The sequence below is a fragment of the Phacochoerus africanus genome, chromosome 1 (genome assembly GCF_016906955.1).
Source record: "Phacochoerus africanus isolate WHEZ1 chromosome 1, ROS_Pafr_v1, whole genome shotgun sequence".
NCBI lineage: Eukaryota > Metazoa > Chordata > Mammalia > Artiodactyla > Suidae > Phacochoerus > Phacochoerus africanus.
The window spans coordinates 108665888-108679208 of NC_062544.1; the positions used below are offsets into that span (position 1 = coordinate 108665888).

At 44.7% G+C, this 13321-nt stretch overlaps 1 protein-coding gene across 1 annotated transcript in view; it reads right to left on the reverse strand.

The window, feature by feature from the left end:
- Nucleotides 1–13321, reverse strand: part of CDCP1 (CUB domain containing protein 1) — a 59328-nt gene that overhangs the window by 22849 nt on the left and 23158 nt on the right. The window contains exons 2-4 of the mRNA XM_047771829.1: nucleotides 9820–10029; nucleotides 2614–2976; nucleotides 1352–1720 (exon numbers count right to left, since the gene is read on the reverse strand). Of these exons, the coding sequence (XP_047627785.1) occupies nucleotides 1352–1720; nucleotides 2614–2976; nucleotides 9820–10029 (942 nt within the window). The remainder of the gene's footprint in view (nucleotides 1–1351; nucleotides 1721–2613; nucleotides 2977–9819; nucleotides 10030–13321) is intronic.

Genomic DNA, 13321 nt, shown 5'->3' on the forward strand with positions numbered 1-13321 from the left:
AGGGTGCCAAGCAGACACTCCCAAGACAGCGTCTGATGGGCAACTTGGTGTGGCTCCCACACAGTCACTTTTCAGACATTTATCATCAGTCACCCCAAAATAAACAGCATGCCATTCCACACTCACCCTTCATTTTTTTGGGTCTTTTTACGGCTGCATGCGCTGCATATGGAGCTTTGATTCCCAGGCTAGGGATTGAATTGGAGCCACAGCCACAGCAATGCCAGATCCAGGCGCATCTGTGACCTACACCACAGCTCACAGCAACGCCGGATCCTTAACCCACTGAGCAAGGCCAGGGATGGAACCTGTGTCCTCATGGATGCTAGTCAGATTCATTTCCACTGAGCCACGACGGGAACTCCACACTTAATTTTTCTGCCTGGTTCTGCCTACTCCCCAGAAATCAATAAAAAAAAAACAAACAAGGATGGGAATCAGTGCTGTGGGCAGAATCCATCCTCAGCACATGTCACAGCTGTCCTGGTTCAAGACCACTTGTCACAACTCACAGGCTCCAGGTCAGAGATTAGCCTCAAGAACGGCCCAGCTGAGCACATCTTGGACTTATCTCCAGATCCATGCCACTCCCCTTGGGGAGGAGAGGGAGGCACCCAGGGAGCAAGTTTAAGACACGCTCAGTCTTGGGGGCTGACCTTACATATACTGACCAACCCTGAGGGTGAGCGCCTCCGTGACAGCTCCTCAGAGCAGTGCCTCCTTCGATGTTGGGCCCCATGCACATCACCTCACTGGAGTCCTGGCCCTGATGACCCTTTTCGAGGTTCATGGCATCACAGTAAATGTGTGTGGGAGTCTGTGTGGCCCAGAAGCATAAGCTCTAGGTTCTAAGCTTGATCTGCTCCTGGCAAGCTGGGTAATGTTGGGCTAGTTCCATGACCTTTCTGAACCTTCTGCTTTCTCATCAATAACTAAAGATAATTCCTGTCTCCCCAACAAAGCTGTAATAAGGATTAGCTGAGACCACATGAGTGGTGTGCTTAAGGTGGGGCTTGGTACCCATTGTATGGGGCACTCAGCCAATAAAAGTGTCATCATTATCACTGCTCATGATGCTGGTGACATCCTAATTCACACTGTAGGGTCAGTCAAGACATGACATCTAGAAGGTAACCTCCTAATGCCTTCATTAGAAACAGCTCAGCACCCTGAACGCAGATGGTGATCTGGTTCCCCTGCCTAGCAACGCACTTCCTGAAACTCCTACAGGGTCCAGAGTCCAAGTGTGCCAGAGCCACAGACGAGAAGGAGGAAGCCAACCTCACCCAAGCAGGCTACCCAGAAAGGAAAGAGTCCACTGGAGGGGGAGGGGAAAGAGGGGTGCACTTACTGCTTTCATCTTGTGGATGTTGGACCAAAACTTGAAACTGCAGCCGGAGGATGCCTGGATTTTGGGCGTCTTGGTCACAGCCCTGCAGAGAGAGGTTGAAGTTCCCGGCCATGTTCCCAGGCTGCTTGTCCTCCAGCTTGAACACCTCGGGGTTGGTGGTGGAGCCTGGGATATAGTACTCCACCCGCTCCTCCTTCTTCACACAGTTGGAGACGTTGAAGTGGAGGAAGGAGACACTGGCCCGCAGGTGTGCGGGGATGATGAACTGCCACGTCATGAGCTCGTCCTCGGGGAAGCCATCTGGGTAGTTGGCAGACATCAGGGTAGCTGAGCCTTCACCCTCAAAAACAGACTCGATGATGCACAGGCCTGGAGGGGGTAGAACCCAGACAAGAAAGAACAGGAGGCGATCAGACCTTGTCCCAGTCTTCCACAGCTGCAAGGCCGGGAGTTAGAAAAGGAGTGAAAGTAGGTCTCAGGTCCTGAACAGTGGGGCTGGATATAGCAGGTTTATACTCAAGGTAGAGAGGATGAGGATACATCAGTGTGAGTAAATGTTCAACAACCAAATCAGCAGGGGAAAAAAAAAATAGTCCCTAATTTGTAGTGTCTGCCCATTTCCTTAGTGTAAAGACTCCTACTATAGCTTATTTCCAGCTACCAGCAGGAGGTGACAGGACGAGGAGATGGACAGCCTCTCATCATCACGTAGTATACAACAGGCAAACCTAACCTGAAAGCATAGGGAATAGTAAAATGCAGTACATTAACTAGGAAGTGAAGTTTTGAGTACTTATTACCTTCGTTTCTAAACTAATGTATTTAAGTTTATAGTTTTATTTTTAGTAATGGCTTGGTTTAATATCAGCTCACAAAGTTCCAAAACACTTAACAACTGGCACTCGCGAGCTGCTGTGAGCCAGCTTTAGCCCACCACCATTATAATTCTAGAAAATGTGAAAGAGAAGACAGGACAAACACATAAGAAACAGAGTCATCAAGGGGCAGGTCTGCAGAGCCAGTCCCACTTCATTTCTTGAAGACAAGGCTCACAAAGGACAGAGGAGAGCATTACCATCTGGTTTGATAGTAAAGGGTGGGTTCATGCTAGGACTGGCCCACATCCTGCAGAAGAGTGGGCCTTCTTTAAGGTATTCAGATGGAATCATACAACTGCTGATATCTGACCATGTCAGGCCAAGAACAAGGTGATTTTGTAGGTTTCAACCTCAGCCAACAGTGGGAGAGTGTGAGGTGCTTACGTTTTATAGACGACCGGTTTGCGATGCTGAAGCCGGAGATGTTTCTGTCGTGGAACCATGGCAGGTGCAAGGCCATTTTCACTCCCTCTTGCATCTTGATCCGGGACACAGTGCCGTTGCGGCAGAAGGTTCCAATCCTGACCAGCGAGGTGTCGATTCGGCCGCTGATGCTGTGAGAGACTCCATCAGGGCAGCTCTCTCTAGGGCCAATCTGCCTCAGGCGTGGATGGGAAAACTGCAGCTCTAGGCCAATGCTCTTGTGAGCTCTGACGTCCCAGATGAAGGTCCTGTTGAGGCTGGGCAACACTGATGTTGAGGGCTGAAGCTGCACTTCCCCAAAAGGACATGGGCCTGCCATGCAGTCTGAAACACAGTGATGACAAAATCTGGTCACAATCACTACCAGGCCACTCACTGCCCCTCCTCAGCCCCTGTATCAACAAACTCTTTGGGAGGGGTGCACTCATCTGGCTGCAAGAATGTTGGCTGCCAATGGGGTAATGCCTTGGCTGGAGGGAGCTGCCTTGGGACAGAAAAGCCCTAGAGGTTTCGCTGTCCTACATTGCCATCCCAGCAGGGAGTGGAGCCCACAGCCAATCACTGCCCAACCGGGGAGTGAAAAGCCTAACCTCCCTGCTTCATGAGACACAGCCTGGCATTGCCACTCGAGCTCAGGTCAGCCTGAGGCTCCTGCACAGCAAAAACCACATGTTTGCTTTGCTGTTTGCTCATTTCTCCAGGGGTTTCTCCCTAGGGCACCTCTTTGATAAATGACTTAAAAACAAGAATTTCTGTGTCAGGCTCTGCTTCCAGGGAACCATACCCAAGTCACCGCCTAACCCCAGGTCTTCCCCGCTTTTTGAAAGTTCTTTGTAGACCTGTTTCTTGCACCTGTTTCCACTAACCAAAATAAGTCCGAAGAGAATTCTCATTTTTATGAAGAAAGGTAAAAAGTGAACAGAGCATTCAGCATTTGTTTTGCAGGGAGCTGTCACAAAGGCAGCGAACAACCCAAGTCGTGAGAGCGTCACTGCCAACCTTCCCCGGGAACCACACTCAGCATCAAGCCACCACAGCTTTGAACTGTGTGAGCAACTATGCTTTATTTTGAATTACTGTGTGAATCCGTTAGCAAGACGTGTCCTAAGGTAATGGCTTCTTCGATTTATGCCATTTCAGCTTGTGAAAAATGTCATAGGAACACTCTACTTTTGGAAAACAGGGAAAAAAATCGCACTGTGTTTTTCAGATTATGTGAGTGGAAGCCAGTGGGCGGGCTTCTGCCTAGACCCTACTGGAAGCCAGGGGGAGGCCCTTTGCAGTGGGGTCTGTGCTTTGGGATATTCTGCTTGCTCCTTCTTGAGAGAGTTCTGATTTCACAATGTTTAGGGCGCTGCACCAAGCTCTACCTTTTAAAACTGGTTTTCCCATCAACACACTCACCAACAGACTGAGTACCCTTTGAATGTACAGCCACTTTTGGCTGGAACCCGGAGGCACAGTCATCTTCCTGCCTCCTGGCTTTAATGCTGGCATTTTATTGCCACTGAAATTGAATGCTTCCCCCCACCCCCAAAGGTGAACAACTAATGACATCCTTTGATGTACTTTATTTCCTAAGCTTTTTTAAAAAGAGAGAAGTGCTACCGTCAGGGAGGTACGAAGAAAAGCAGGCAGAAGTAATAGAAAGCAGGAAGCCTATCAAGAAGACTTCTGGCAGCAGGGGGACCTTGGTGGACTCAGGAACTTCAGGTGGACAGGACATGACTCTTTGAACATTCAGGAGGTGGAAGAGAGAATGTCCCAGGTCTGGCCTGGAGATCCAAAAGAGAAGTCAGACTGATTTAGAAAGGTCTGGGTTAGTCAATAGCATTTTCAGGGAATAAGACCAAGAGGATCAACCACCAATGCTCCCTTCCTCCAACAAGGCTAAGCAGCCCTCTAACTCCACCACGTACCTGAGATTTGCACATCTCTATTGAGAGTAGGTACCTTGAGAATTTTCAACCAATATGAAGATATTTCAGCTAGGTCAGGAGAAGGAAGGAAGGGAGGAAAGAAGGAAGGAAGGGAAGGAGGGAGGGCAGGGAGGAAGAAAGCAGGCAGCCTAACAATGAGGCTTTGGTTGTCTCAAGCACAGGAAATTTGAAAGGTGTGATGGACTCTGGCCACTGTAATAATCTACACATCTCTTGCTGCTCCAGTGGAGTATTTAAAACTACTTCCAAAGGAAAATGGAATTATGAGAGAATCTCAGCGCTGTCTAGGACCTCTGAGGTCATTATGCCAAACCTCTCATTTTACAAAGCAGCCCTGGAGTCTGTACACATTGTGTGGTACTTGCAGTGCACATGATCCCAGGATGAAAGCCCAGGCTGTGTTGGATCAACCTATGTTCTTGCCAGTGCACTAATGCTGCTTAACCAATAAAAAAAGGTTAGATAACAAGGTGATGAATGCAGCTAAAATTAGATATTGTGTGTAGGTGACGACAGTACCTATTTTTAGGAGCTCATGGAAACTTGACTGTTTCTGTTAAGCCACTTCTTTCATAACTTTTCAACGACACCTCCCATATGCCCAGGAGTGGCTTCTGCTGGGCTCTGTGTTCTGTGAGATCACTTAACCATATTACAGCAGTGGTTCATAACCCTGGTTCGGCAGCAGACTCACCTGGAGGACGTTTAAAGAATACACACGCCTGGGCCACCCGAGCAATTCTGATTTAATTTCATACCAAGAACCTGGAGTCAAAAAGCCCCATCTCCCAGCCATGGGTCAGCCACCAGCCATGTAACCTTTGGGGGTGTTGGGGTGCATGAAACTTTTTGTTACTAAGAGCTCTGTTTTTGGAATGGGCACACAAGTAAGAGTAGTCAAAGTGACAGGCATGCCTCCAGGTCTTCTATTCCCTGTCCAGTGCAAAAATGTTAAATAACTAAAATGATTCCTGTCCAGAGGATGGAAAAGTGATATTTCTGATGTGATTCACACCTCATTTTCCACAGCACAGACTTCTACTTTCATTAGTTTTAACAGGGCCATTCAAGAAAGGACCCCGAGGCTGGGAACCTCCATGTGCTGTAGGTACGGCCCTAAAAAGCAAAAAAAAAAAAAAAAAAAAAAAAAGAAAGAAAAGAAAGGATGACTACAGGTTTCCCTAGCAGCCTAGTGGTGAAGGACCCAGTGTTGTCACTGCTGTGGCATGGGTTCGTCCCTGGCCCAGGAACTTCCACATGCCAAGGGCATGGCCAAACAAAACAAACCAAACCAAAACACAACAACAACAGAAAAAACAAGGGGCCAACCTTTGAAGCTTTCAGAACATTTACTCAGGAAAGGTTTTTAAAACAAGGGGCAAGTAGAACACTGAACTTGATTCCAGTGTCTAGATTCATGTCTAGATTCATAATCTAAAAATTTTATTTTCATATCATTTTCAAAAATTGTGAGCATGGGTTCTTATTATACAGTAAACTGTGTGTGGTATCCCAGACTTAACTGGTGAGGTGAGGCTGTGGTGCCCTTTTCCTTTTTCAACATAGCAGTCATTTTCTTGGCACAACTCATTATAAAATTAAGGCAAGCTTCTAAAAAAAAAAAAAAATGACAGTACCAGAAGGACAAAAAGTAGAAAATGAATGTTGCCTTTGCTCCTCCCCTACTCACTGTAGAAATAATACAAGTATAGCATTTTGGTGTTTATCCCTCCTGACTTTAGGCTCTGTGTGATGACGTGTATTTAATAAAATGGAATCAAACTGTATAAATTAATTTTACTAAAAGGTGCATTGTTTTCAATGGAACAAAATGATCTGGGGTATTTCTCCATATCAGATACATAGATTTACCCATTTTTTAAAAATAGCAGCACACCATTCCGTTGAATTCTTAAGTATATCAATAGCCTCCTCAGAGTTCCCTGGTAGCTCAGCAGGTTAAGGATCTGGTATTGTCACTGCTGTGGTTTGGGCCTGATCCCCAGCCCAGGAACTTCCACATGCTGTGGGTGCAGTCAACAACAACAACTAACTCTCCTCAGCTCTGTAAAAGCTTCACTGAGATTTTTAACTGTAATGGACTTAAACTGATAAATTAATTTGGGGAAGGGAGGGAATGACACTTTAAAATACGGACATTTTGGAGTTCCTGCTGTAGCTCAGCATGTTAAGAACCCAACTAGTATCCACTAGAATTCGGGTTCGATCCCTAGCCTCACTCAGTGGATTACAGATACTGCATTGCCACAAGCTGCAGCATAGGTTGCAGATGCAGCTTGGGTCTGGTGTTGCTGTGGCTGTGGCGTAGGCAAGCAGCTGCAGCTGTGATTCAGCCCCTAGCCTGGGAACTTCATACGCCGCAGGTGCGGCCCTAAAAAGACAAACACAAAAACAAAAACCCTGAGATTTTCATCAACGAACACAGTAATCTCTCCATTTATTTAATCATCTCTCTTGTTTGTCAGTAAAATTGTTTATTTTGCTTCATTACATTCAATGTATTTATTATCTCTAAATATTTACCTCGAACTTCTGAATAATGGTGACCAATAGCACACATAAGGAGAATCCTTATGTTGTTCCCTGTTTTACTGATAATGCTTCTGTTAAATATATTTGCTATTAGTTTTAAAAAAAATTTATATTTGAAAAAAATTTTTTTTTGAAAAAATTTTTTATCTTAGTTGATTTACAATGTTGCGTTAGTTTCAAGTGTTCAGCAAAGTGATTCAATTACACACACACACACACACGCACTCTTTTTCAGATTCTTTTCCATTACGGTTTATTATGAGATATTGAATATAGTTCCCTGTGTTATATATACAGTAGGTCCTTGTTGCTTATCTATTTTATATGTGGTAGTGTGTATTATCGGTTAATTGCTATCAGTTTTTGACAGATACACTTTATGGGATTAAGAAAACATCCCTCTATTTCTGGTTCACTAAGACTGTTTAGCTAAAAGCATTTAAAATCTATTAAGGTGATCAAATGCAGCTTCTTTTCCTCTTGCCTCATCACACAAGGCAGTACATTAACTGGCCTGCTAATTGTGAACTGCCCCCCCCCCCCCCCCCCGAGCCTTCAACAAGTCCTCCTGCTCTTAGTCTTTTAATGCAATTTTTGGATGTGATTTGTATTTTACTTAGGATTTTTTTTTTTTGGCATGTATATTCATAAGGGATTGACCTAAGGTTTTCTTTTTCATGCAGTGGAAAATTTTGACGTCAGGCTTATAGGAGACTTATAAAATGAACTGTGACATGTCACCTCTTTCAATGCTCTAGAATGGGGTTTGGCAAACTATAGCTAATGGCCAAATCCACCCAAACACCTGTTCTTGTAAATAAATATGTGGGATATCCATTGCCCGTTTGTTTATCTATTGTCTATGGTTGATTTTGTGCTACGACAGCAGAGCTGAGTTGTGACAGAGACCATCTGGCACATAATGCCTGAGATATTGACTCGCTGTCCTTTTACAGAAAAGGTTTGTCAGTCTCCCTCTAGAATGGTTTAAATATCATGGAAATTATCTGCTACTTGGGGTTTTATAGAACTCCTCTATGAAACCATCTCCAAGCCAAACCCTGCTCTCCATCATCTTGGACATTTTTTCCAACCTCCTCTTTGGTTATTTATTTATTCAGCCTTCCTCCCTTTCTTTGAGTCAATCTGGCCTGTTAAAATTTCCCTGGAAATCATCCTATCATTCAACCTTCCACATTTATTACCAGAGTCTCTTAAAATTTTAGCGATCACCTTTGTATATGTCATTAAATCCACACTTAATCAATATTGTATATTTGTCATTTCTTTCTTTTTTCCAGGAGACTAGTCAGAGACTTGTCTATTTAACTGGTCTTTACCTAGAGAACTAGGTCTTGGCTTTTAGTTTTCAGTTTTTAAAACTGCTTTTAAGTACTTCAATTTCTCCTTTTATTTTTACAAATTCCTTCTGCTTTACCTAAACCTAAAAAAGTTTATCTTTTTTCTTCCTTCATGATCTATTCCCAGTTCATTTATTTTGAGTTAAACGTGAAGAAATATTCTGAGTATGGCTTTGAGTAGATCAAAATGGCATTCTCATTGTTGTCAATATATCCATTAGTCCCTAGTGGGCCCGCACTCCTTAAAATGATTGGGAAAGGAGTTCCCGTCGTGGCGCAGTGGTTAACGAATCCGACTACGAACCACGAGGTTGCGGGTTCGATCCCTGCCTTTGCTCAGTGGGTTAACGATCTGGCGTTGCCGTGAGCTGTGGTGTAGGTCGCAGATGCGGCTTGGATCCCGCGTTGCTGTGGCTCTGGCGTGGGCCAGCAGCTACAGCTCCGATTCGACCCCTAGCCTGGAAACCTCCATATGCCGCGGGAGCGGCCCAAGAAACGGCAAAAAGACAAAAACAAAAACAAACAAACAAACAAAAAATGATTGGGAAAGTATATCTAATTCTTTCTGCCTGATTATTATTTCTTGTGTCAATCTCCTATCCAAAGCTCAAATTATGAATAATAATACCAAATATCTGTAGTTTGTTGAATTCTTGTGTGTCACACACTCTCAATCCATTATTTTATTTCTCCCTCAAAACACCCCAAATGGTTGGTATAATGACTCTTATTTTATAGACTAGAAAACTAGGTCACAAAGCTAACTAACTCATATGAAGCCATATGATCAGGTCACATGATCAGCAGTCCTGGATCTTAAAGCCAGACTAGGTCCCTTGGCCGGCAAAGTGCTGTTTTTCCTACTGTGCCTTGTGGACCCATTTCCCCACTCTTATCTCCTCAACCTTGCCATTCTTTTTCCTCTTTCTCCCCTGACTTTTGCTCCTGCTCAGCCAGATGTTTTTAGCACATCAAACAGAGCATCACAGACCTCAGGATGCTCAGCTGCGTTATGAAAGCATGTGGCATAGTGGCTATAGGCAGAGACTCTGATCCAGAGCCCCTGGGATCCTGTTACATACTAGCTGTGCCATCTCAGGCAATGTTCTCTCTTTGTGAACTTCTCCTAGGGATGCTTTGAGGATTAAACAATTGAAACTATGTAAAGAAAACACTTAGAACCATGACTAGCCACATAAGAGCTAAAGAGAGGGCCAAGTTTCAAAACAGGTCTTACCTCTCCAGCAACAGAGGCTGGCTTAGCATGGAAAAGAGAGGCAGGGCGGCCAAAGCTTCTACAAGCACGTACTTACCTATGTTCTTCTGGATCTCGATGACAAAGTGATTCTCTGGATCCTGGCAGCTAAAATAAAAGATGATTTTATCTCCACTTTTGATGGACAACGTGGTTTCCTTTCTTCTAGAACTGATGATATGACAGAGCTTCATGGGCAGAGTCGGGGTCCCGGGCTTTATGAAAACTGTAATGCCGCTTCCATGCGGCAGGGCAATCTCATAAGCTTCTGAGGGAAGGAAAAAAAAAATGGAGTGAACAGGATGATTGAGGCCTGCCAACCTGCTGTCCCCTCAGCTGGCCCAGGAGGATGACTTCCTTGACTCCTCTGTTCCTTCTCCCCTGGTCTGGCAAGGGGGATGATGCAAAATGACAGAGCCGTCCTTACCAGTGGACAGGAACCTGGCCACTGTGAGCTGGGCATTGACATTCATCTCTTGTTTGGCTTATTAATTTTTCTAAAAATTAGAAAACACTATACCACATCCTAGGTGTCTGGAGCAGCATGTTTTCAGATGTCCCACCTGTGCAATATTAAATAGGGATCACAGAAATTGCCACAGCTCTTCCCCATATGACTGGAGATGAAAGTCCACACACCAAAACCATCGTTCTATAGAGAGACATGTTTATCTGCAAAGAGCCATTATCCCCTGTCCCGGGCGTTTCATATGCCCAGTGCACATGTATATGCAGTAGGGGAGGTTGGGAAAACTTACAGAAACTAGATATAAACATATTGTGTCAATGAACTTGGAAAGGTAGAACCAAACAATGCTAATACTTCAGACTGGGATTCAGCAAAAATTATCTGAACAAACGGTATCAAGCAAGAGAGATGGGAGTTGGTTACTAAACAGAGGGGTGGGTACACACTGGTCAGGATGGGGCTCTGATTCACAAATAACCCCATCTTCTTTCCATTCCTTTTGCTTTCTGGGTTTTTAGGTCCTCTCAGATCAAAAGGAAGAGCCACTTTTCCCCTTAGTAGCCACTGTCCCTTCTCTGACTTGGGTTCTGATTGGAAGAACCAGGGTGGCTGTCTCTAGGTGGCTGATGGGCTGGGAACAGAAGAACTGGGGGTGGGGTGGTCGTCTGGAGAAGGGAATCATGAGGCTTGCAGAGAAAGGCTGGAGTTGGTGCCTCTGCCCACGGTGATCTGCACAAATAGCTGGTCAGCACCTGTTATGGCACCTTGTACATGAAGGTGATCAGTAAGTGTTTGGCCAGTGCATAACATCAAAGGCTTTGCTTTTTCCCTTCCTTTAAAAATATTTTTATTAAAGTATAGTTGATTTACCATGTTGTGCCAATTTCTTTCCTTTTTCCTTCTTTCCTTCCTTTCGACCACACCTGTGGCATATGGAAGTTCCCAAGCTAGGGGTCGAATCAGCTGCAGCTGCTGGCCCAAGCCACAGCCACACCAACACCAGATCCAAGCCACATCTGCAACCTACATCACAGCTTGTAGCAAGATTGGATCCTTAACCCACTGAGCGAGGCCTGGAATTGAAGTTGTGTCTTCACAGAGACTACGTCAGGTTTTTAACCCACTGAGCTACAACAGGAACTCCGTATTATGCCAATTTCTGCTGTACAGCAAAGTGACAAATAGTCATACGTATTATACACATTCTTTAATATATTATTTTCCATCATGATCTATCCCAGGAGATTGGATACATGCAGCTCCCTGTGCTATACAGTGGGATCTTACTGTCTGTCCATTCTAAATGTAATAGTTTGCATCTATTAACCCCCAAATCCCAGCCCATTCCCCTCCCTTGTAAAATTTATTTTTAAAATCAACTCTATTGAGATATAATTTACATACTATTTAAGAGCACATAAGTGCACACACATGTGGCCACAACCACAATCAAAGATGTAAAAATGTTCCCTCGGTGTCCTTTGCAGTCAGTCTCCTCCCCTGTCCCAGAAAACCATCAATTAGTTTTGGCTGACCTAGACCTTCCTGCAAAACTGTGTACTTGCTCCCTGTTATACCTGGCTGCTTTTGCCCAGCGAGTGTGAGAGTTATCTCCATTACTGCATGGATCAGTAGTTTGTTCCTTTTTATTGCTGAGTAGTATTCCAAAGTCTAGAGAGACTGCAATTTATTTATTTAGGCATTTGAATTCTTTTCAGTTTTTGACCAACCACACGCTTTCATTTTACCAAAACTGCTAGCCTTCTCATTTCTCCTCCCACTCAGTGCATGGGTGTGCCTGTGTTCCCACAGCTTAGCCCCGGTGTGTGATCAAATGTTTGGATTTTTGTCAACCTCTTATACTTCTCTCTCCTTTGTTCACTCTGCTCTGGCCTGTCAGCCAGCAGCTCTTTACAGAGAGTGGAAATTGATCTCTTAATCTGTGATAATGAACTGCAAATATTTCCTGCAGGTTTTCTGAGAAGAATTTTACCCTCTTTGGGCCTTTCTTCCTTCATTGGTAAAGTGCAGGGCTTGGGCTAGAATAGCTCTAACTTCCTTGCCAGTGCAGGGTTTATGATCAGTATCCCAGGAAGTATGAAGGGATTTTGCAAATGTAAGTATTCCCAACTCCAGCCCAGCGGTGACACATTTCTCAGAGCACAAGGACACCAGCACAGCAAGCTTTATGATTTTGTTTTCAGAAGGCTCAGGTTTGCCTTTTTGGAGCAGGACCTCTTATCTCTCTAACCTCAGCTTGTACCCCTCTCCAGCATGGTCTCTGTACTCTGGCCACTTTTGCCTCCTTTTTTGAACACATCAATCTCTTTCCACCTCAGGGCCTTTCTGCATGGGTTGGTCTTACTTCCTAAAACGCTCTTTCTCTGCCAAGAGCTAGTTCCTTTTTGTTACTTGGGCTTTAGCTCAAAGATCACCTCCTCAGAGCAGCCTTTCCCTGACCAGCCACCTAAAATGCTCCTCCCACCCCTACCCCAGCCGTCCTGCACCTGCTTTCCATTCATCCCCACTCTCCTCTCTCAGAGTACCATTGTATTTGTTTCTACCTCCCACCATCAGAACATGAATTTCCCTGTCTTTTTCAGTGGTAACCTCTGGACCCATGCAGTGCCTGGTGCCCACGTAGAGGCAGGGTTTATGAGCCTCCTGACAACGTCATACAACATCTCCAAATTCTTGTCTTGCTGCATTTAGTTCTCATAGACTTATTTCAGTTTGGGCTAAGAAATCTCAGTGGGAACCAGGGAATCTGGGCTTCTTTCTCTTTTTTTATCTTTTTAGGGCCGCATCTGTGGCATAAGGAAGTTCCCAAGCTGGGGGTGAATCAGAGCTGCAGCTGCCAGCCTACACCACAGCCACAGGAACTCAGGATGTGAGATGTGTCTGTGACCTATACCACAGTTCATGGCAATGCTTGATCCTTAACCCACTGAGCAAGGCATCCAGATGTATGTTCAGAAACCCAGTTTATGTCTGAGCTGTATCTGCCAACCCTTGCATTTTTTTTTTTTTTGTATTCCTAAAAATGGTCTTACCATGTTATTTGTAAAAAATTCTTGGAGCACCCAGTCTC